This window comes from Armigeres subalbatus, chromosome 2 (assembly GCF_024139115.2).
Source record: "Armigeres subalbatus isolate Guangzhou_Male chromosome 2, GZ_Asu_2, whole genome shotgun sequence".
Taxonomy (NCBI): Eukaryota; Metazoa; Arthropoda; class Insecta; order Diptera; family Culicidae; genus Armigeres; species Armigeres subalbatus.
The window spans coordinates 152,547,290-152,571,082 of NC_085140.1; the positions used below are offsets into that span (position 1 = coordinate 152,547,290).

The following is a 23,793-nucleotide window of genomic DNA, read 5'->3' on the forward strand; positions in this document are numbered from 1 at the left end:
TACTAATCATGAAATAGGAACGATTACCTAAACATTTAGAAAAACTCTCAAAATCTTGGATTTTTTTAAGACAAGGAGAGTATTGCAAAAGATTTTTCGTTATTGAAGGATTTATTCAAAATCTTCGGAACAATATTCTCCAAATCCTGACTTGTTTTTTCTAAATTCTTCGGTTTTATATCTTTGATATTACTGAAATAAGCGTAGGACAATAAAGTGTTTTGTCCCGACAAAAGTCTGAACAGCATTGTTCTTAGTTAGTAGATGATATAGAATCTTCTGTAATTGTTCGAAATGTTTTTCATTGAATCAAAGGAACATCAAAGGAACGTATTGGAAATCAGCCACAACTTTCTTTGCAAGATTTTATTTTATGTTTTTCATGGATTGCCCATAAAAACATTTTATAATTGAAATTGCCGAATTTCGTTAAAAATAATCCAAGATTTGTTTTGATTCCTTTGGCAGCCTTTATATTTTGTTGGCTGATGTTTGGTTAAATTTATTAAACAGAGATACAAACAACAAATAATTAGTTTTAAATGAATATCAACAGTACAAATAATACTCAAGCAAACCAATTCAGAACACATCCACATTTTCTCCATATTCTTCTGAAGTTCATCGGTCTGACATACTCTGGAATCTTCCTTATTACAGCCCAAACTGCAACATGTATCATATTTTCAAAACAATATGTTAAAAATAGCGCACGCTGATGGAAAAATAATCGTCATTTCAATAAACTTTAGCAATTTCCGTTAAAATCGATATGTTCTACATCAATATGTTTGAATGTGGTTGCATAGTCCCTATTTTTACATTACGCAAATTTATTCGTATACATTGATATTTAACCCAAAAGCACCTACACTGACCTGAACGAGATACAAAAAATCCTATCTGCACTTGTGAGATGACAATTTGAACAACTCCGAAATTCGTCCCCGTCAGGACCCAGGCAACCGAACAGAACCTAAACCCTCTGTATCCTAAGATAAATTTTGATTACGAACCAAATCAACACCGCTTCCTAAAACTTACTAATAACAAACCACACGGCTGTAAATTCGAGATAATCACCAAGAGCGGTTGCTTTCTGAAAGCAACTGAAACTATCTACACCTGGGTTGTCGCTCTCCCCCACCTGACCGTGGCAAGATCAACAAATTATTCGCTTAAAGCTCGTAACCGAAATGCACTTACAGTAGTAGTAATAATAATAACAGAAAAAAAAAGAAAACTAAAAACGCAAACACACAAATTAATATATCCGCTGCGACGACGGCGATAAAAAGCAATTATTGCCAAAACCAGATATGCACACAGCGGGTTTATGATAAGAGTGGCTCATAATTGATGCGACTCGTGCGCTGTTGTTTTTCATTTATCGACCGACTGCTGTTGAATGTCTGCACATGTGTTCAATTTACAATTGAATTGTTAAGCTCTTTGACGAATAAAATAATTCCGAATTAATTGCACTACTTTTATCATCGTATCAGAGTACTTTGTTCTTTTTTTACCAGTTACTCAGCTATAGTTGTTGTATTTTTTATTTCAACAAAGTCAACTAAAAAAAAATAACTGACAGCACTCACTGCTGGATGTCAAGAGTCTTAATACCATGAGATCTCAATTTCCATATCCATCAGCAAAATGATATGAACTTCTTTGATGCTGGATGGTTCATGTGTAGTCATCACTGCTATTATCGCGTATTGTTGTGATGTTTCAACTGTTTCCATTATAATGCATGATTCAATCTCTCACATATTAAAGACTATTATGGGCTAACGAGTTAGCAACAGTAGCCAATCATTTAGATACCTTTCCATTATCTATGAAATGCATACAATCAAATCAACTGTCCACTGGGATCCTGAATTGTGGGGACAAGTGTAGCTTTTTAATGGAATATCAATTGCAGTATACTATTCTTTATGATTGTTAGATTTATTTATCCACTTCTCGATTTAGCTACTGTCATGCTTTTTTTTCTCTATTGAACGTTTTATTTCCAGAGTAAATTTTTTGTTCACAATATTCATATAAATAATATGTTAAAAACTTTTTAACAAACACATTAAAATCTAGCGATAAAGCCTGTATAGTCCGCAGTTTAAAACTAGTTGAACAAATGAACGTAAAACACATTGCATTATTTGTTTGCCGATCTTCACATTGTCATTCACAAATACATATTACGTAATAGAGACAGAGAGTATGTGGAACCAATCCGCAGGCAACGAAAAAAAAAGCTCCCTGTCGAACACAAACATTATGTTGCAATATTTTTCCTCACCACGCGTCACGTGGCCTTTGTTTTCCCGCTTAACAATAGTGTGTAGTACGTAAATTGCTCCATCACTCCTCATGTCCACGGGTCGTTGTCGGTTCGGAAGCGACAGCATCCGACCGAACCGTGTTGTGAAACATAATATTTGGATGGAAAACCTGCTCCATCCCGTTTGCTATACGTCATTTTTTTTGTCATTTGCTGCTGCTGTTGTTGCTCTTGCTACGTAAATTGTTGTCCTAAAAGAGATCTCGTGTGGTCACTCGGAAAAAGATGACCCATCATCTTCGCCTTCGCCACCATCATCATCATCATCATCATGCATACATGCCTCGAAAGGATCGCGGAAGCTGTGTCCGGGTGATTTTGCTAATTGTTAAGTTCTACTATATGGCTATTAGCAACACAACTGGCATTTTTGGGGGCGGTTCGTCGGGGTCGTCCGGCGGCTTAGTGAATGGGCGCTTTCACGATGTGATTCGGAGCGATGTAATGGTAGCCGGGAATCGGCAGTCCTGCAGTTTCCATGGAAATTCTGAAATTGGAGGTGATTGATGATAGGAAAGAGGAAAGTATGTCATTATACAGTTTAGCAAACAATCTTAATATGGATGTGATTGCAATTTATCATGTAGACATTTTTTTATTTGAAATGTGTTCCCTTATCAAAGACGGTTGGTTCACTCCTAGAAATGTGTTGATAGTGCAAACTGTAGCTCGAAGACAACTGAATTATTGTGCACCCTTCCCCCACAGTTATTGCGCACTCGAATACCTAATATTCGAATCATATTTTCTGTAACGTCAAAACAATTATCCAAATCCAATATAGAGTTTATACTATAATGAACCATTCTTGCCATTAATCGTAGATGTCCGCACCATCTAAAAAAAGAAACTACATCATTCCATAATTGCAATTTGACTTGACCATAGTTCTTGGAGAATAGATTTTTTTTCTATTTAAAAACCAAATTTCTTCATGGAAGCAAAATATGAAGTATTTACCGAGAGAGACTAATATACATAAAGGCATTTGACCAAGGCAACAATACGTTTGCAATTTGGAAAGGTGAAATTTATTATGACATTATAAATCCATTACAAATAATAAGAAAAAAAAAAACAAATAAATCCACTTTATGTATCGAGAAAGGTACATTAAAGAGGTCAACACAGCACTTTATGGGGAGTGAATCCAATAAATATTCCTATCACAGTTGTTTGCAAGCATTCAATTAATGGCTTAGCGCTGAAAAATGTATAGATGATACACGTTTTTGAGTGTAATATAGTCTTCCAAAAGATTTGACAGACATCTTGGAATAATTCAATTTATCGTCTCATTAGTTTTTTTTTGTATTATCTCTGAGTATTATAATCTGATCAATAACTGTGGCAAAATTGGGGCGTAACTAAATCATATTAAAACTATCATAAGATCGAGAGTTGACGAAATCGGTGGTGGACGAAACTGGGACATGATGAAAAAAAATCGAGTCAAATATCTGGCAATTCCATTGAAAAGTATTGAAAATAATCTTTTTTGCAAAAATTTAAAGTGAACTAATCAAACAGAAGCCTAAATCCGGTTATTTTTTATAGGATATAAGCAAAAAATTGATGAAAAATTTAAATTACATATTGCTTCAAAATCCGAAAAAAAAATCTACAGTGTCTTTTAAAACATTGAGAATGTAGGTATGTAACACTATTTTGAAAGACTATGACTATACACATTATCATCACTTGATATTGTCAAATTTCACACATTTTATTATCGTTCAATATTTTATCAAGTTATAAAGCTTGTTATCTGAGCAGACTATTAGCATCATTATCATCTTCGTCACTTTTTAGAAAACCAAGCATTTTCAAACGAATAAAGGAAAGAATGAAACAATTTTCTTTCAAAGGATAATCATTTAGTAGGATCAGCATTGTATGTAGCACAATACTATTTTGATGAAATTTGTATTACTAAACGATAGTAATCATGCATTCTGTCGAACCAGCCACGGGCTGAAAATCTCACTAATAAAGACATAATAATAATCATGCATTCTTATGCGATGTACAATTGTTTGGGGCGATTTACTTGCTTTGCATAAGCAATGCAATAGGTAATCTAATCCGTACGCTTGCGAGATATGAGTTTTTGACAATCATTAGAAGGGGAGAACAGTGGAAAAGAGCAAAATTATTTTATGTTCGCCTTATATAGTATAACGATTTGCGAATTATTCACCGCACCCGTAAGGTTGTCGTTCAATCCATTAAGACAAAACAAACAGCCATGCGTTAACCATTATTTTACATGCAATTGAGGAATTTTTCACCACAATTCGGGCGTTTTGCCCCAGGCCCATTTGTTGAAACTTATTTTAAATACGTTAATAAGAATCATGAAAACCTTGTTGTTTTGAATAGGAGATCATTGTGAAATGTAGTTAGTTTTGTAAATGTTGCATCTAAACGTTGAAATGGTTCGATACTCTTGTTTATGTTGGTACAAACATCGAAAAATCTTAAGGGGTGTGTCGTAATCTGCCCATTATACGCTTCTCGCGTCGAAACGTCGGCGCGGCTCCTACGCTTCAATTTTACTCGAAGCGAAGCTGATCCTCGAGTTGGCTCCCACGCTTCGATTGCCGGGGGCGGTGCCACCCGCTTACCCGGATCGAAGCGGAGCTGATCCTTGCGTTGGCTCCCACGCTTCGATTGCCGAGGGCGGTGCCACCCGCTTACCCGGATCGAAGCGGAGCTGGTCCTCACGTCGGCTCCCACGCTCTACTAAATAGAGCGGAGCGGTAGCTCCTTGTTCCGCGTCCGTCGAAAAAGTTACCAATTCACTGTTATGCATGCGCTTTTATACTTCAAGAACATGTAACGTTAGTGATGTGGGCGTCGTATGTTATTATCCGTTTGTTTATTTTCAGTTTGAGAATCGTATGCAGTTGAACCAAATTTAGCTCAAAAGTTTTAGGTTCGTATGCAGATGAGCAGTTTTATTGATTATTATCTATATTTTCTTTATTTCATTATTTTTATTTATTTTCGAGTTCTTTGTTATCATTTTTGAACAAATGGAATTTTCATTCAACCTGGTCCATATATATATACTACAATACTCCTCTGCTGTACTCTTATTAATAAGTTCATATCTGTTATTAGGAGATCATAAACATGGAAGTCAATTCTAAATAATTCCAAAGCATGGTAATTTTAAATAACGGTAGTGTTCATATCAAATCAGGTATTAGATCAGGCTCTTCAATATCAATCTTGCACCCGAATCCAAAATCGCATCCGTAATCTTCTTCGCATATCAAATTTTAGCATTTCTTCTCAGAAAACCCGTCCCAGTTGACTTCGGTAATGCAATCATGGATAGAGCTTATCAGGCTCTACAACATCAATCTTGTATCCGAATCATAAATTGTATCAATAATCAAATTTTAGTGTTTCTTCTCTAAAAACCAGCCCACTGTTGACTTCGGTCCTGCAGTCATGGATAGAACTTATCTTGGTCTACAACATCAAAATTACATCCGAATAAGCCATTAATCTTCTTCGCATATCAAATTTTAGCATTTCTTCTCAGAAAACCAGCCCATTGTTGACTCCGGTCATGCAATCCAGGATATAACTTATCAGGCTCTAAAACATCAATCTTGCATCTGAATACCAAATTGCATCAAATTTTAGCATTTCTTCTCAGAAAACAAGCTCACAGTTGACTTCGGTAATGCAATCATGGATAGTACTTAGCAAGCTCTACAACATCAATCTTGCATCTGAATAAAAATTACATCAATATTCTTCTTTGCATATCAAATTTCAGCATTTATTCTCCAAAAACAGTTGACTTCAATCATGCAGTCATGGATAGAACTTATCAGGCTCCAGAACATCAATCTTGCATCCGAATCATAAATTGCATCAATAATCTTCTTCGCATACCAAATTTTGGCATTTCTTCTCAAAAAACCAGCCCACAGTTGACTACAGTCATGCAGTCATGGATAGAACTTATCAGGCTCCAAAACATCAATCTTGCATCCGAATCCGAAATTGCATCAATAGTCTTCTTCGCATATCAAATTTTAGCATTTCTTCTCCAAAAACTAGCCCACAGTTGACTTCGGTCATGCAGTCATGGATAGAACTTATCGGCCTCTAAAACATCAATCTTGCATCCGAATCATAAATTGCATCAATAATCTTCTTCGCATATCAAATTTTAGCATTTCTTCTCCAAAAACTAGCCCACAGTTGACTTCAGTCATGCAGTCATGGATAGAACTTATCAGGCTCCAAAACATCAATCTTGCATCCGAATCCGAAATTGCATCAATAGTATTCTTCGCATATCAAATTTTAGCATTTCTTCTCCAAAAGCCAGCCCACAGTTGACTTCAGTCATGCAGTCATGTAAAGAACTTATCAGGCTCCAGAACATCAATCTTGCATCCGAATCCGAAATTGCATCAATAGTCTTCTTCGCATATCAAATTTTAGCATTTCTTCTCAAAAAACCAGCCCACAGTTGACTTCGGTCATGCAGTCATGGATAGAACTTATCGGCTTCTAAAACATCAATCTTGCATCCGAATCATAAATTGCATCAATAATCTTCGCATATCAAATTTTAGCATTTCTTTTCCAAAACTAGCCCACAGTTGACTTCGGTCTTGCAGTCAAAGATAGAACTTATCAGGCTCTAATACATCAATCTTGCATCCGAGTCATGAATTGCATCAATAATCTTCTTTGCAAATCAATTTCTAGCATTTCTTCTTATAATCTTCTTCGCATATCAAATTTTAGCATTTCTTCTTCAAAAACTAGCCCACAGTTGACTTCAGTCATGCAGTCATGGATAGAACTTATCAGGCTCCAAAACATCAATCTTGCATCCGAATCCGAAATTGCATCAATAGTATTCTTCGCATATCAAATTTTAGCATTTCTTCTCCAAAAGCCAGCCCACAGTTGACTTCAGTCATGCAGCCATGGATAGAACTTATCAGGCTCTTCAACATCAATCTTGCATCCGATTCAGAGTTATTCATTGAACTACCTCCTCTCTCCAAAGTGGTGTCAGTGTTCCTCCAGTATTTTCCTTATTCATTGGACCTGGTCCATTTTCAGAAGCGATCTCTGTCTATGCCACCTAAGTTTCAAATATCGAAGCCTCGTTTTTCATCGAAGTACGATTTTGATCACCGTCTTTTCAATCGGTGTCCCACATTCTATTAACCGTCGCCTTTTCCAATGGTGTCCCTTGATCATTCAGCCTTCTTTTCCTTCAGGGCCTCATAATAATCTGTGACTTCCTCATTTTCCATTGGGATTAACCAAACTATTGGCCACCGCCTTTTCCAACGGGACCTCATATTCATCTGTGACCACCGCCTTTTCCATCGGGGTCCCACAAACTATTGACCACCGCCTTTTCTATCGGGGTCCTTTATTCATGCAGCCACCGCCTTTTCCATCGGGGCATCATATTCATCTATGACCACCGCCTTTTCCATCGGGGTCTTTAATTTTCGACTTCCGCCTTTTCCATCGGAGTCTACTTAATAAACTTATATTCCACCTTGTCGGAATATATTTTACTTACCAAGTAGATTCTGATTCTACCGTCCACGCCATTGTCGTAATCTGCCCATTATACGCTTCTCGCGTCGAAACGTCGGCGCGGCACCTACGCTTCAATTTTACTCGAAGCGAAGCTGATCCTCGAGTTGGCTCCCACGCTTCGATTGCCGGGGCGGTGCCACCCGCTTACCCGGATCGAAGCGGAGCTGGTCCTCACGTCGGCTCCCACGCTTCGATTGCCGAGGGCGGTGCCACCCGCTTACCCGGATCGAAGCGGAGCTGGTCCACACGTCGGCTCCCACGCTTCGATTGCCGAGGGCGGTGCCACCCGCTTACCCGGATCGAAGCGGAGCTGGTCCTCACGTCGGCTCCCACGCTCTATCAGAGCGGAGCGGTAGCTCCTTGTTCCGCGTCCGTCGAAAAAGTGACCAATTCACTGTTATGCATGCGCTTTTATACTTCAAGAACATGTAACGTTAGTGATGTGGGCGTCGTATGTTATTATCCGTTTGTTTATTTTCAGTTTGAGAATCGTATGCAGTTGAACCAAATTTAGCTCAAAAGTTTTAGGTTCGTATGCAGATGAGCAGTTTTATTGATTATTACCTATATTTTCTTTATTTCATTATTTTTATTTATTTTCGAGTTCTTTGTTATCATTTTTGAACAAATGGAATTTTCATTCAACCTGGTCCATATATATATACTACAGGGTGCATTTTAGACTGTTCTTCCCTACAGAGTGTATGTGACAGATGGAACACGAAATCAATAGGTTAGACAAAAAGAGACCGACAGAATAACCATATCCGAAACAAACGGTCACTGTTGGTACACCCAACCAGCGGATGGCAGATTTTAATGCAATTCTGCATAATAACCTTACAGAAACTATATAATAATTTGGCATATACAATTTCGGAAGATTTTAATACAATTTTTGTTTAAAAAGCTTACAGAATTGTATATGCCATGATTTTATACGATAATAGGGTCCTAAAGCCCTACCTCGTTTATGATTGCAAACGATAGTGCATCGGTCAAGAATACTTGTACCGGTGTTAAAAAAATTCTGGTAAAATTCTAAATCAGTAAAAATAATATTTTTGTGTTTAAGACATTTTAAGGCTTTGGTCCGATTCGTGAATTAAAATCGAATGAAACTTAAAAGTGACAGTTCGGAAATTATGAAATCCCCCGCTCATAAGAATGGCTGGTGCTACCCAGCAAGACCAACAAAACATCTATCAAAAATGATTCAATATCTGCCAAAAGTAATATTGCTCTGCGAGCAGGGTTATTTGGAAATTTTTGAACTGTCACTTTTAAGTTTAATTCGATTTTGATTCACGAATCGGACCAAAGCCTAAGACAAATTTTGGGCTGTGCAACATTTCAGAACGAATGAACCATCAGCCCAAAACGTCAGCCCCATATGTTAACTGTCAAAGATTGAGTCATGTGCCCTGCGGTGTTTTGCTAGTGCGTTTGAATCCGTACGTCAAACAAGACCGAAAATGTCGAGGAAGCATTTTTCATCTATTTTTCAATTTCAAATTAAACAATGTTCTTTTCAATTTTTGAGTCTAAAGAAAAACTGACACGTTTAGAATGATTACCTTCATCGTTACCTGAAAGAAAATCGAATATCGATTCTTCATTTTAGGACCCAATTGCCTGATTTGTTTTTTTGGGTGTATACACACTAATTTTATATCGCTGAAAATCAGCAAATTTTCACTGAATTTTCCTGTGCTCTGAATCTAGCATCTCATCCAGTAAAATATTTTGTACTGAATACCCAGAAATTGGTTATAATCATTCTGAAGTTTGCTTATTTTTTTAGTAATTTTGAAAAAGCGCTTTCATTGCTGTTTTCTAGCAAATTCAGGGTGGTCCATTTTTGACTAATACCTGATTTCGATATTTGAACCGGTGCCAGCGAAAGTGATACATGTTACATTGAGTCAAATTTTCGCATTTTCCCAAAAACATCGAAAAATAAATTCACATTTGCAATTTTCTGCAACTTAACTGTACCAACATGTTATGACTGATGTGCCAAGATAGTGAGCTTGAGCTTGAGCTTGATTGACTGCTCGTAGTTGCTACTCCATTATGACCAGATCAGCTGTTCTTGCACAGGGAACCAACAAATGTTTGCTTGGGACTAGCACACATCTTCAATGTACAAGTACTGGTGATCTCATTTGTTAGGTCATACTGGCGCCTGCCACGTCAGAATGCAAGTCAATGTAGGGAAGGGGGAGGAAATGATGATGCAATCACTCGCCCACTGCAAGCCGAATATACCTCTGCACTTGCCACGAGTTCATGCGGAATTTGTTGGAATTTCTGGGTTAGGTTGGAGAGGCAGAGGTCCGTCTTGGTTAACGAGTTGCCAATGTGATAGATAGGAGAAGGTAACTGATGGAATTTCTAATTGGATGTAGGAAACGAGCTCTATAAGTTCATTTCCAATTCTAGCAGATTACTGTTAGAATACTCAAATTGAAGGTATAGGAATAGTAATGGAAACGGTATGGAAGTCCATTTCCAGTTCTAGCGATTGCTAGAACATGAGAAATAAAGAGAAAGATACAAAGTAGGAGAATGGAACGGACCTGGGATTGAAATTCACGACCTCCTGCGTATGAATCAGTAGCCATATGACTACCAAGCCCGCCTCGAAACAAGAGAGACCACGCACTGAACTGATTAATTTTATTACCGGCCGCGCAATGCAGAACACAATAATTCGGCCGACCGCGCGATCGTTCTGCTGTCCGAAACAAGAGAGATCATGCACTGAACTGATTATTTTTATTACCGGCCGCGCAATGCAGAACACAATAATTCGGCCGACCGCGCGATCGTTCTGCTGTCCGAAACAAGAGAGATCACGCACTGAACTGATTAATTTTATTACCGGCCGCGCAATGCAGAACACAATAATTCGTCCGACCGCGCGATCGTTCTGCTGTCCGAAACATGAGAGATCACGCACTGAACTGATTAATTTTATTACCGGCCGCGCAATGCAGAACACAATAATTCGTCCGACCGCGCAATCGTTCTGCTGTCCGAAACATGAGAGATCACGCACTGAACTGATTATTTTATTACCGGCCGCGCAATGCAGAACACAATAATTCGGCCGACCGCGCGATCGTTCTGCTGTCCGAAACAAGAGAGATCACGCACTGAACTGATTATTTTATTACCGGCCGCGCAATGCAGAACACAATAATTCGTCCGACCGCGCGATCGTTCTGCTGTCCGAAACATGAGAGATCACGCACTGAACTCATTATTTTATTACCGGCCGCGCAATGCAGAACACAATAATTCGGCCGACCGCTCGATCGTTCTGCTGTCCGAAACAAGAGAGATCATGCACTGAACTGATTATTTTGATTACCGGCCGCGCAATGCAGAACACAATAATTCGGCCGACCGCGCGATCGTTCTGCTGTCCGAAACATGAGAGATCACGCACTGAACTCTGTTATGACTGATGTGCCAAGATAGTAGTGAAAAATAAACGAAGTTTCTTGACATATTTTATGTTTATTGAAACAAATGGCACATGTACCACTATTAATGGGAACAAAATGAAACAGAAACCGAAAATCGTTAACAGTAAAAGTGGTACATGTACATTTTTAAAATCATTGTAAACGGCAGTAAAACATCTTGAACAAAAACATTCATGTTGTCGAATTTTCTTTTAAATAGGCTGATTTTAGTGGGTGGAAAAGTGGAATGTACCACTTTTTCTGGCAACGAAATGGCCATTGTGATATGTACCAGAAAATAAAATGTGCATATCTCCTGATTAAGTTGCCAAAAATCACTTTTTCGTTATTCTCTTACTAGATATTTGCAAATATAAGCTGTTGGTGTAAAAAACTCAAAATTGACAAAAATGGTTTATGTACCACTTTTGCTGGCACCGGTTCATTTGGTAAAGTGAATACCGGTAGTACCGGTAAAATACCGCTATTCGTGAAAATTTCAGAAATATTAAAAAAACTTTTGATTTGGACTTTTTGGTGAGGAACAATTTTTGCTGACAATTAATTTCCTAATTTTAACATTTCGTAGATAAAGGGCGGGCTCTTCTCCACATCAATTGGGTCAATCATTCTTCTGCAAGGAAACTCTCTATTCATCTCGTGGGTTCACAGGGGTTAGACAAAAAGGTTGAGATAGGAATTTTTTTGTCGATGTTCAAATCTGCATAACTTTGCGTAGAATAATCCGATTTTGATGAAACCGGGACCATTGAACGCATAAACTCTTCTAGTATACTGTCCTTATGCAAAACCTCAGATTGGATCTTGGCCACCGGAGATGTTCCGGGTTTTCCGAGGGTATGTGAAAATGCATTTTTTCTTCTGCTTGCCATTTTATATTACGTTTACTGCTTATGCTTACGTTTACGAGGTACACCGTAACTATGCTATGCTGCTTGCCATTTTATATTACGTTTACTGCCATCATGTTTTATGATTTCCCCAGAAACCAGCACTAATATGCTGGCGAATGCTGGCTGTAGATCAAAAATCCGTTAGGTATACGCAGAGATATGGCCAATTTCGTGAAAACGGTACGGTATTGGCCATACAGCCTGAACAAATATCACTTTCACAGAACACCCGGAACCTGTTACAAATTGGCCAGAGAGTCTTTCAGTCCTCAAAATGTATCTATTATAAAGATCCTATATTCATCATCTTGGGAAAACATGGTTCCAGATGGTGCCAAAACCAGCCCCTCCGGGAAGGCTCTTGGAACCTGCTATAAGGGTGGCAGTGGACACTATCATTCTGGAAATGTTTCTGTAATCATCGTCTTGCAAAGCCGTGAAGTTAGATACTCATATTTGCCTTATCCTGATCTGTCATCATTTCATCATGTTCCCGGAACCGTTTTTACGGCAATGCTCATATTTCTGCGTAGTTTTGATGGATTCTCGATCTACAGCCACCGAAGGAATTCCCGGAGAAACATCCGAAGAATTCCTGGAAGAACATTCCGGAGGAATTATTGGAAGAACATTCCGAAGGAATTCCTGGAGGAACTTCCTTAGGAATTCCTGGAAGAACTTCCGAAGGAATTTCTGGAGGAACTTCTGGAAGAATTTTTGGATAAACTTCCGTAGAAATTTCTGGAGGAACTTCCCTAGGAATTCCTTGAGAACTTCCGAAGGAATTATCCAAAATTTCTTCCGAAGGAATTTCTGGAGGAACTTCCGGAAGAATTTCTGGATAAACTTCAGAAGAAATATCTGGAGGAACTTCCGAAAGAATTTTTGGATAAACTTCCGGAGAAATTCCTGGTGGAACTTCCCATGGAATTCCTGGAGGAACTTCGTTAGGAATTCCAGGAGGAACTTCCGAAGGAATTCCTGGAGGAACTCCCGGAGGATTTCCCGAAGGAATTCTCGGAGGAACTTCTGGAGGAATACCTGTAGGGACTTCCGTAGGAATTTGTCTTATTTGTCTTATTTGCTTTATTTGTCTTATTTGTTTTATTTGTCTTATTTGTTTTATTTATTTTCTATTGTTTATCTCATCTCATTCCTATATTTGATTTCAATTCATATATTTGGTATCCTCGTGTTCACAAATAGGAATACGCTTTTCCTAGTGTCACGCTAGATACAAAGTTGACGGACTTTCTATCGCTCTCATCGCTCCTTTCCTGCCGTGCGCCACAAGAAAATATGCTGTTGGCTGCTCTCCCGAAATGGTAACTTTTGTATGGAATTTAAAAACTTGGTTGAAGTAAAAAGAGCTTCCTTCAAAATTTATTGCGGTGACATATTCTTTTTATTACATCAAAATGATCGTTGGAAAAATTCAAAACTTTTGTCAGTTGGGTTTTGCGAAATTCGATTCCTTTGTGCCTCAAACAAGGAATGTAAAATAACAACATTGCCAATGACAACGACATTATCTTCTCTTGTAAATGTTGGGACAAACTCAACTCGCAATAAGCGTTTGTCCCAAACTGCAACAGAATAGGACAATTATCGCCTGCCACGCATTTTGAGAAATAGTCGGTTTCCGATGATGTTTTTGGTTAAATTAGTATCAGTTATCATAGATTAGACATAAACTTAACCATCTGTTGACATGATTTGCGTTTTACTTCTAAAATAAACAAGTTATCGCAGTTTGAAAAGTTCACAACAATTACCTCTCCATGTTTGTTGCAAATAAAATGGAACGCAACAATGTCTTTATCCTCTGCAGATGGGGACAAAGAGTTATCGCTATTCCCTTTTGTCGCTTGTTTTTTGCATTTTTCAGCGACAATTACATTCCTTGGCCTCAAATCATCGGAGAGAGGTCTTTTTTTCCCCTGTTGGGTATTTTAATCACTGCGACCATTTGTTAGATCTATTGTGATATATGCCCCATTTCATATAGCTTTGTCAAGTTGACGCATCATTGCTATGTAGAGCAATTGCATCACCTTGACTACCAGCGTCTTCCCAATACGGTATTATGGTTCTGATGAACCGTACTACTAAATTGGGACTTGTTCTCCAAACTTCAGAGGGTCCTATCAGCCCCCTGTTGAAGAACTGTAAACTTTTTTCTAAAAATTGCCGGACAATGGCATAACAGATGTTCCGAGTCTTCCACATGTATACCGCAGAAGCGACATACATCATCTTGAAGTTTTCCTAGCAACTTCAAGTGATAACGGCTCGGGCAATGGCCTGTTACAAGACCTGTATATGTGTTAAGATCTTTTTTTTGAAAAATCTAAAGTTTTGCGAGTGATAAATACGTTTGGTGTGATGAAACGTTTAGACTGCCTCGCAATCAAGGTGTTCTTCCAAATGTCCTCTATTTTTGAATGTTCCCAAGATTTGAGTTCCATTCTAAGAGAACACGCAGATACACCACAAGGTTCTGGACCTATGAATTGTCGAGATGAACCAAGTCTTGCCAGCATATCAGCTTGTTCATTGCCTTCAATGCCACAATGACCAGGAACCCAATATAGGTTCACTTTGTTACGACTACCCAAGGTTTGGAGTGACTGAACACATTCCCAAACGAGTTTAGATGTGCATCTTGCTGATTTCAGAGCATTCAATGCTGCTTGACTATCAGACATTATGCAAATATTTGAATGCCTGTAATTTCGACGTATGCATAAATTAGAGCATTCAAGAATAGCCTGAACTTCAGCTTGGAAAACAGATGGCCACTTTCCCATGGGAATCGAAATATTCGTCCCTGGGCCAGTCACGCCTGCTCCAACTTGATTGTTCAGTTTTGAACCATCGGTGTAAAACACAATCGATCCTGAACGAAGATTTGGTCCACCATTTGTCCATGTGCTTCGCTCAAGATTAATTACATCAAAACATCGATAAAAGTTGTATCTTCTTCTCATCCAATCATCGTTGTTTGTGATCAGTGAGTTGATACTTATTTTGTTTAGAATACTAAGATGTCCTGTTAGGTCACCTTCGAAGAGGTTTGAATCTCTTTTGATCTTCAAAGCACTCTTCTCTGCTTCTAATTGAATAAATTGATCCAATGGTAGCACGTGGAGCAAAGCGTCTAGTGCTGTGTTCGGCGTGCTTCTTATCGCACCAGTTATTGAAAGAGTAGCTAATCTTTGAAGTTTTCCCAACTTCTTCTGTACCACCCTTTCTTTTGTTTTTGGCCACCATACTAATGCGGCATATGATATTCTGGGTTTCACAATCGCCGTATAAATCCATTGAATCATTTTTGGTTTTAGTCCCACTTTTACCGAATGTCGCCTTACTTATCCATAAAGCATTTGTAGCTTTGCTTAATGCTTCTTCAAGATGTAAGTTCCAATTCAGCTTACTGTCAAGTCGAACGCCAAGATGCTTGACTGAGTTTGAAAGTTTCAAATCTGCTCCTTTCAGTTTTAATGTAGGAAAAGAATAATTTCTTCTCCTTGTAAACGCCACTAGTGTGGCCTTTGAAGGGTTTATGTTTAATCCTTCGTTTTCACACCATAATGTGATGAAATTTAGGGCAATTTGCATTCTATTAGAAATAACACAGTCATATTTTCCTCTCACCAATATAACTATATCATCTGCGAAGCCAATTATCTCGAAGCCTCGAGCCTCCAGTTGTTTGAGAAGATCGTCAACGATTAAAGACCACAATAGAGGTGATAGTACGCCTCCTTGTACGCCTCACACTAATTGATGAGCTTCCAAGGTTTGCCGATATTTCTCGTTTTGATAACATCTCGCCAATCCAGTCAACAATGCATACATCGAAACCTCGTTTCAACATAGCTTCTTCATTGAACTGTGAGATGTGTTAGCGAATGCTCCTTCAATGTCAAGGAACGTTGCAAGTGAAATTTCTTCTGCTTCAAAAGATCTTTCCAACTTTGTAACTAACTTGTGAAGCGCTGTTACTGAAGATTTACCCTCCCTCCCTCAAAGGAGTATTCGTTAAATAAGATGATTTTATATGCTCATCTATTAGTTTTTCCATTATTTTTAATATGATGGACGATAAGCTAATTGGTATGAAGGATGTTGGGGATGATTTATCCTTCTTATTAGCTTTTGGGATAAATGTGACACGCGCTCCCCGCCATGCAGTCGGAATATAGCCTAATATTAGGCTCTTTTGGAACATATTAGTCAGAATGGGTGTTAAGATTACTTTTCTCTTCTGTAGTAGTACAGGAAAAATTCCATCCCTACCTGGAGATTTGAAGGGTTCAAGTGAATCAATCGCCCATTCAACTTTCTGTTCAGTGAATATTTCATTGGCCAGAATGCCAGCATTGCTCCTGGTGCAATTCATCCCAGTGACTTTATTCGTTTGTTGAATATCTCTCCTGGCTTCATTAACACCAGTTTGCGTAACAGATGCATTCTGGTCCTCATGTGAATTGATGATAGAACACGGGAAGTGTGTTTGCATCATTACTTCTAATGTTTCATAAGTTGTCTTGGTAAAAGACCCGTCATCTTTTTTAATAGTCCCAAGACCATTTGTGTGATCTTTAGCAAGGACTTTCTGCAATCTAGCAGCTACTGGAGTACTTTCAATGTTTTCACAAGTGTGCATCCAATTTATCCTTTTAGATCTTCGAATTTCTCTATTGTAAGCAGTTAGGGATTCTTTGTATTGTTCCCACTGTTGTGTACGTTTAGCCCGGTTAAAGAGTTTCCGGGTTTTTTCCGCATCTTTTGTAAATTGGTATTCCACCAAGATACGTCTCTATTTGAAGAACGTTTCTTAGCAGCGCAGCTGACTTGAAAAGCTTTCAGTATCAAGCAAGAAAGTTGCTTAGAACTTTTTTCAAGTCCATGACTAGTATTTAATGAGGTGCTTAAGTTTTCCGCCTCACTAGCCAAGTTTGAGATATAATATTCCCAGTTAGTTTTCCTGGGATCTCTTTTGGTTTCTATGAGTTGATTTCCAGCCTCATATTCAAATAATATGTGCATGTGATCAGATAGAGATATTTCTTCTGATACATGCCAATTTTTGATTTTTTCCGAAAGTGTATGACTACACAAGGTTAAATCAAGAACTTCTTGCCTGATGGCATTTGAAAAAGTGGGTTTGTTCCCCTGTTACATATATCTACATCATTTTTGCAATATAGTCGAACAGGTTTTCACCTCTTTTGTTGATATCCGAACTAGCCCAAATAGTGTGATGAGCGTTTGCGTCACAACCGATAATGAAAGCTTTATTTTGCTTCCTGCAATATGAAATAAAAGCAGCTACTTCTGGTGGAGGCACATCGTCAGCATCTCCGGAAAGTATGCTGAGGCGACAAATATTTCCGTTTTTCCACGAATTGTCGGTACCTCCATCATAACCGCAACAATATCTCGTTCAATAAACTCTGTAATTGGAAGCACTTTTGTTCTTCCATTCACCAAAATTGCAGCCCTGGGAGGTTGCTGTCCTGTTTTGTAAAATACTTTAGAAGTATTTGTAGGAATTCCCAATATTCTACTATTGTTCGTCCATGGCTCCTGAATTAACGCGATATCCAGTTTGCTCTCAGCAAATCTCTTACAAAGTACAGCTGTTGCTCCCTTTGCATGATGTAGATTCACTTGAATGAACTTGATTTTGCTATTTTGCATTTTTTGTTATTTGGATATAAAACTAGCATAATTTGTAGTATGGCCAGAGATATTGGGGTTTTCCCTGTAATTGCGTACTCTTCAAAAGTCCTGGGATATTTTTGTTCTGATTTACGAATCATTACATCATCACCAGTATCTTTAAATGTTTTGCTTAATCACGGTTAGCCCTATACTCTGGTCTTCCACTATCAATTTTATAGCTGATTCATTCCCAAAAATTTTATTATTATATAACATTGAGTACACCACAATATAATAAAATATATAAAAATAAATAAATAAATAAGTATATAAATAAAAATAAATTGTACGACAAAATTACAATAAGTAAATAATAAACTATAAAAATAAAACCAAAAAAACAGGCTTAAATAAATAAGCAAGTGTCAAAGCAAACTAAAGGTAAAGTCAGATGGATGGTAAAATATAATAGTGATGTATTAAAAGTTATATTAATACCGGCATGAAGCTTTTATGACCAGCATCCCCTATTTGAGATTTTTGTATTGCCTTCTGTGCGGTATTGTTATGCCGCCAGCAGCGTTGAGAGATCGGAGAGAGGTACTGAGAAGCGAAGATTTCAGTTGTACAATAGTTCAGTATTTAGAGCTTAATTCAAATTTGGGAAATTCATTAGGTCCATGAAATTTTGTAGGAACATTCTTTGATAAATTTCAAAGAGATAAGCGAAATTCGTTCCCAATTCCGAGTTATAGACATTTTAGTACGAAAATAGCGCTCTACCGCGAGAGAGCTTCCGTCAGACCTTAATGGTGGCTGTAGATCGAGAATCCATCAAAACTACGCAGAGATATGAGCATTGCCGTAAAAATGGTTGTGCCCACACATCATCTATTCATCGACTTCAAAGCCGCATATGATACAATCGATCGAGACCAGCTATGGCAGCTAATGCACGAACACGGATTTCCGGATAAACTGACACGGTTGATTAAAGCGACGATGGATCGGGTGATGTGCGTAGTTCGAGTTTCAGGGACATTCTCGAGTCCCTTCGAAACCCGCAGAGGGTTACGGCAAGGTGATGGTCTTTCATGTCTGCTATTCAACATCGCTTTGGAAGGGGTAATACGAAGAGCAGGGATTAACACGAGTGGTACAATTTTCAATAAAACCGTCCAGCTATTTGGCTTCGCCGACGACATAGAAGGCATAGTCCCTTGCTCTACAATTTCTATGTTAAAGATATTGACAATTGTTTGAAATGACAATGCACGCTTAGACAACTTGCAGATGATGCCGTGATCTCCCTAAGAGGTTCATGTGCAAATGTCCTGCAAAGACCATTGCAAAATTCCATAAATAACCTGACTGTTTGGGCCAGACATTTAGGGATCGAGTTCTCTTCGCAAAAAACTCAATTGGTAGTGTTTACTACGAAGCGGTACCCAGCTCAACTGAAACTAAAGCTGTTGAAAGATGACATAAACCAATCTTTATCTTCTAAGTACCTTGGGGTCTGGTTTGATTCCAAGTGTACCTGGAAACCCCATATTGATTATTTTTTAGAGAAATGCCGAAAAAGGATCCATTTTCTCCGTTCTATCTCCGGAACTTGGTGAGACGCTCACCCGGAAGACCTCATCAAACTATATAAAACGACTATTCTCTCTGTTTTAGAGTATGGCTCTTTCTGCTTCCTCTCAGCAGCTGAGTGCCACCTAATCAAATTGGAAGGAATTCAATATCGTTGTTTGCGTATTGCTCTTGGCTGTATGCATTCAACGCATAACATGAGCCTGGAGGTGCCTGCTGGAGTCACTCCTTTAAAGCACCGTTACTGGGAGCTCTCACTTAGAATCAAATGTGGAACAAGTAACACACTTGTATTAGAAAACTTCGATGATATGCTTGAACTGGTTCATCGCTCAAGATACCTGCGAGTCTATCTCAACTACATATCGTCAGATCTCTGTCTTCCATGTTATAATCCACCTCGAGTTCACTTCGTCAACGACAGTTCCTGAATTGAATACGATCTGTCCATGAAACACGCTATTCAAGGAATACCAGATCATCTTCGACAAATATATATCCCTTCCATTTTTTCTGAAAAATATGGGCATGTCAATTGCAATAACAGATATTTCACTGATGGTTCTCGCATTAACGGATCCACTGGCTTCGGTGTTTTCAACGTAAATTCAACCACCTGCCGAAAACTTCAAGAACCGTGTTCGGTTTATGTTGCTAAGCTGGCAGCAAATAATTTCGCTTCGGGGATAATTTCCGATCAGCCTGTAGACCAGCGGTTCTCAACCTGGGGTACATGTACCCCTGGGGGTACCTTCGCTGGTCCCAGGGGGTACCTCGGCCAAGAATGCGTAATGGCGGATGTATAACATTTTTTTTAATTTCCAAAAAAATCAAGTATCAAAGCCTATTGACAGTGTATGATGGGCTATGCGACAAAAGATCAAAAGGACGAAACTATGAATGGACAAATTAAAAAAAATTCACTGCAATCTACAGTAGCCGTTCGATAACTGCAAAATGTTTACTTTTCAGTTAACGAATGCCGTTCGATAACTGCAACGCATTCTAGACGTCAAACGGTTGTCAATCGACGTCAAATGCAATAAAAGTGCATCTAAATGTGCAGCGCAATGCTGCTGTCATTGAGATTGACAGCAATTTGAAGTTTAGCGGTCCGATAACTGCAAAACTGTTGCAACTATCGAATTTGCAGTTAAATGACTTGCAGTTATCGAACGTCTACTGTACTTATTCGAAACATAATATTGAATAATATATTAGCATGCTTCTGAACTAAAATCTAGAGTCTGAAGGTACGGAAGCCTCGAATTTGGAGGCATGAAGGCTTTATTTCGAATAGCTCAGAAGCCTCCTTTTAAGCGGCTCAAAAACTGCCTTTTAAGAGGCTCGGAAGCTTTCCTTCCTCAGAAGATCAGAAGCCTACTTCCAAGAGGCTCAGAAACCTCCTTCCAAGAGGCTCGGCAGCCTCCCTTCAAGTGGCTCGGGAGCCTCTTTTCAAAAGGCCTGGTAGCCTACTTTCAAGACGCTTAAAAGGCTCGTTTCAAGAGACTCGGAAGGCTGCTTTCAAATGGCTTTGAAAAGGTTCTGAAGCTTCCCTTCTAAAACCTCGGAATTCTTCTTTCAAGAAGCTTGGAAGCGTCCTTTCGAGATACTCATTAGCCTCTTTTGAAGTGACTCGAAAGCTGCCTTTCAATAGGCTCTAAAGCTCTCTAAAGAGAGGCTCGGAGGCCTTTCTTCACGAGACTCGGAAGCATCCTTTCAAAGGGCCTGGAATTCTTCTTTCAAGAGACTTGGAAGCATACTTTAAGAGGCTCGGAAACCTCTTTGAGAGGCTCAGAAGTCTCCTTTTAAGTGACTCGGAAGCCGCCTTTCAAGATACTCTGAAGCCTTTCTTCGAGATTCTCGGAAGCCTCACTTCGAGAGAAGCGCAAGAATCCCTTCAAGAGGCACAGAAGCCTCCTTTCAAGAAGCTCGTAAGCTTCCCTCTAAATTCTTCTTCCAAGAGTCTCGGAAGCGTATTTTCAAGAAGCTCAGAAGCCTCCTTTTAAATGGCTCGAATTCCTTTTTCAAGATGATCGAAAGCCTCCTATTAAGGAGTTCTTAAGTCCCCTTATAAGAGCTCAAAAGCCTCATTTTAAGAGGCCCAAAAGCTTTCCTTCAAAAGGCTTGGAATTCTCCCTTCAAGAGGCTCGGAAGCCTCCTTTCAAGGAAGCTCGATGTATAAATTTACTTTGAATTGGAATTTTTCACGAATAATGCAATTTTCACCCAACTTCATGGAGGGAAAGCCATATATCCCGTTAGTTATCAGGTCAGTTTTTCATATATCCTATCAACGCTTATTTTCATTTACAGTAAAAAAAAATAGGGGGTACCTCAATTAATGCAAAAGTTCGATGAGGTACCTCATAAGGAAAAGTTTGAGAACCGCTGCTGTAGACCATTATTTCATCTTCTCCGACAGTCTTAGTTCTATCGAGGCACTCCGGTCGATGAAATCTGTTAAACACGCATTTTACTTTATTACAAACATAAGAGAGCAGATACGTGTTTTGGCCAAACGATCATTTAAGATTACCTTTGTTTGGGTCCCATCTCACTGCTCAATCGACGGCAATGAGAAGTCGGACTCGCTGGCAAAGTTGGGCGCACAGGAAGATGAGGTTTATAATATACGATTCTCGAGCAGCGAGTTTTTGCCATTAGTCCATCAGAGTACTCTTCAAAGCTGGCAAAGGAACATAACGAACTTGGACGGTGGCTATTTTCCATAATTCCCAAAGTTTCTGCGCGAGCGTGGTTCAGAGGTGGGGACTTAAGTCGAGGCTTCATTCGCGTGATGTCGAGGCTTATGTCCAATCACTATTCACTAAACGCACATCTGTACAGAATAAACCTTGTCGATTGCAACTTATGAAGGTGCGGAGCCGGTTACGATGACATCGATCACGTAGTTTGCTTCTGCTCGGAAACGACGCCTCCAGAGAGCAATTATTGGATACCCTAGTGGCCCGATGTAAACAACCCTTCAGGGAAATTCGAGGTGTTTTGGGGGATCGTGATGCGGTCTACATGCAGGCAATTTAAAGTTTCATTTGTGATTCTGACATCAAAATCAATTTTTTTTCCTTAATCAAAGTTTTTTTTTGTACTGTTTTTGTTTTTGTCTCTGTTTTATGTTCCGTAGATCTCCGTTACTCAGGCCATTCGTAAGATGCTCCCAGTCAAACCAATCCTCGAGCACGACGACACGCCACATTGTCCCTTGATGAGCAGCCAAATGCCCGAATGAGCAGCCGAAATTCCCGAATCCTAAGCCCCGTCCATCCTTGAGCATTGTAATCTAACTTCAAGTCACCACGAGTACGCTGGCTTCTACCCCTCTCTTACTAACTGTACAATAAAATGATATTGATTGTATATATCACAAAGAACTATGGCTCCGTAAAGTGTTATACACGCCGGAGCCTACCAAATAAACGAACTAGGCAAAACAAGTTTATGTGCTTGTAGATCCACCCCACCCATTTTTGGATCTTCATACAGCAGTTTGATAAAATACAAACAATAATAGGAGAAGCATGCTCAAATCGTTTGTCAGATATAATCCAATAATACCATAATCATCAAGGGGCCAGTAATACCATCATCATCAAAAAGGGCGATAAGCTGGATTGTAGCAACTACCGTGCAATCACATTGCTGAACGCCGCCTACAGGGTACTCTCCCAAATTTTATGCCGCCGACTAACACCAATTGTGAGTTCGTGGGGCAGTACCAGGGGGATTTATGGGTGAACGCTCTACCACAGACCAGAAATTCAACATTACCAGAATAGCTACGGTATTCCAAACCATTCTTGAGTTTAGATATTGAAGGTCTACACTGCCGTGAATCGCATATTTGTCCCATATGAATAGGAAACCCAGCAAAGATGGGACAGATATGCGATTCAAGGCAGTACAGCACCAACAGAGTGATTCATAGGGTCCTGAGCTTGTGAGATAGTTGGAGCAACCCTATGGGACATCATTACACCAGTATACACTAATCACAACATTCTCTTTTCGGTACTCGGTAAATAGTAAATAGTGGGGACATCAAAGATCTTCTTGTTGATCCATTTGAATATTAGGATCTGTGCTCAAAGACAGTTTGTTGTGTCGTTGAAGTTCAACGAATTCTGTAATGTGTCTATAATAGTGTAACGAAGTTTCGTGGAGC

At 39.0% G+C, this 23,793-nt stretch overlaps 1 protein-coding gene across 2 annotated transcripts in view; it reads right to left on the reverse strand.

Moving 5' to 3' along the window:
- Positions 1 to 1,992: 1,992 nt before the first annotated feature.
- The window catches only part of LOC134211035 (poly(rC)-binding protein 3), a 413,468-nt gene continuing 391,667 nt past the window's right edge, over positions 1,993 to 23,793 (reverse strand). For both annotated transcript variants that reach the window (XM_062687577.1, XM_062687578.1), the window contains one exon: positions 1,993 to 2,834. In XM_062687577.1, coding sequence (XP_062543561.1) covers positions 2,750 to 2,834 — 85 coding nt within the window. In that variant the 3' untranslated portion in view covers positions 1,993 to 2,749. The remainder of the gene's footprint in view (positions 2,835 to 23,793) is intronic.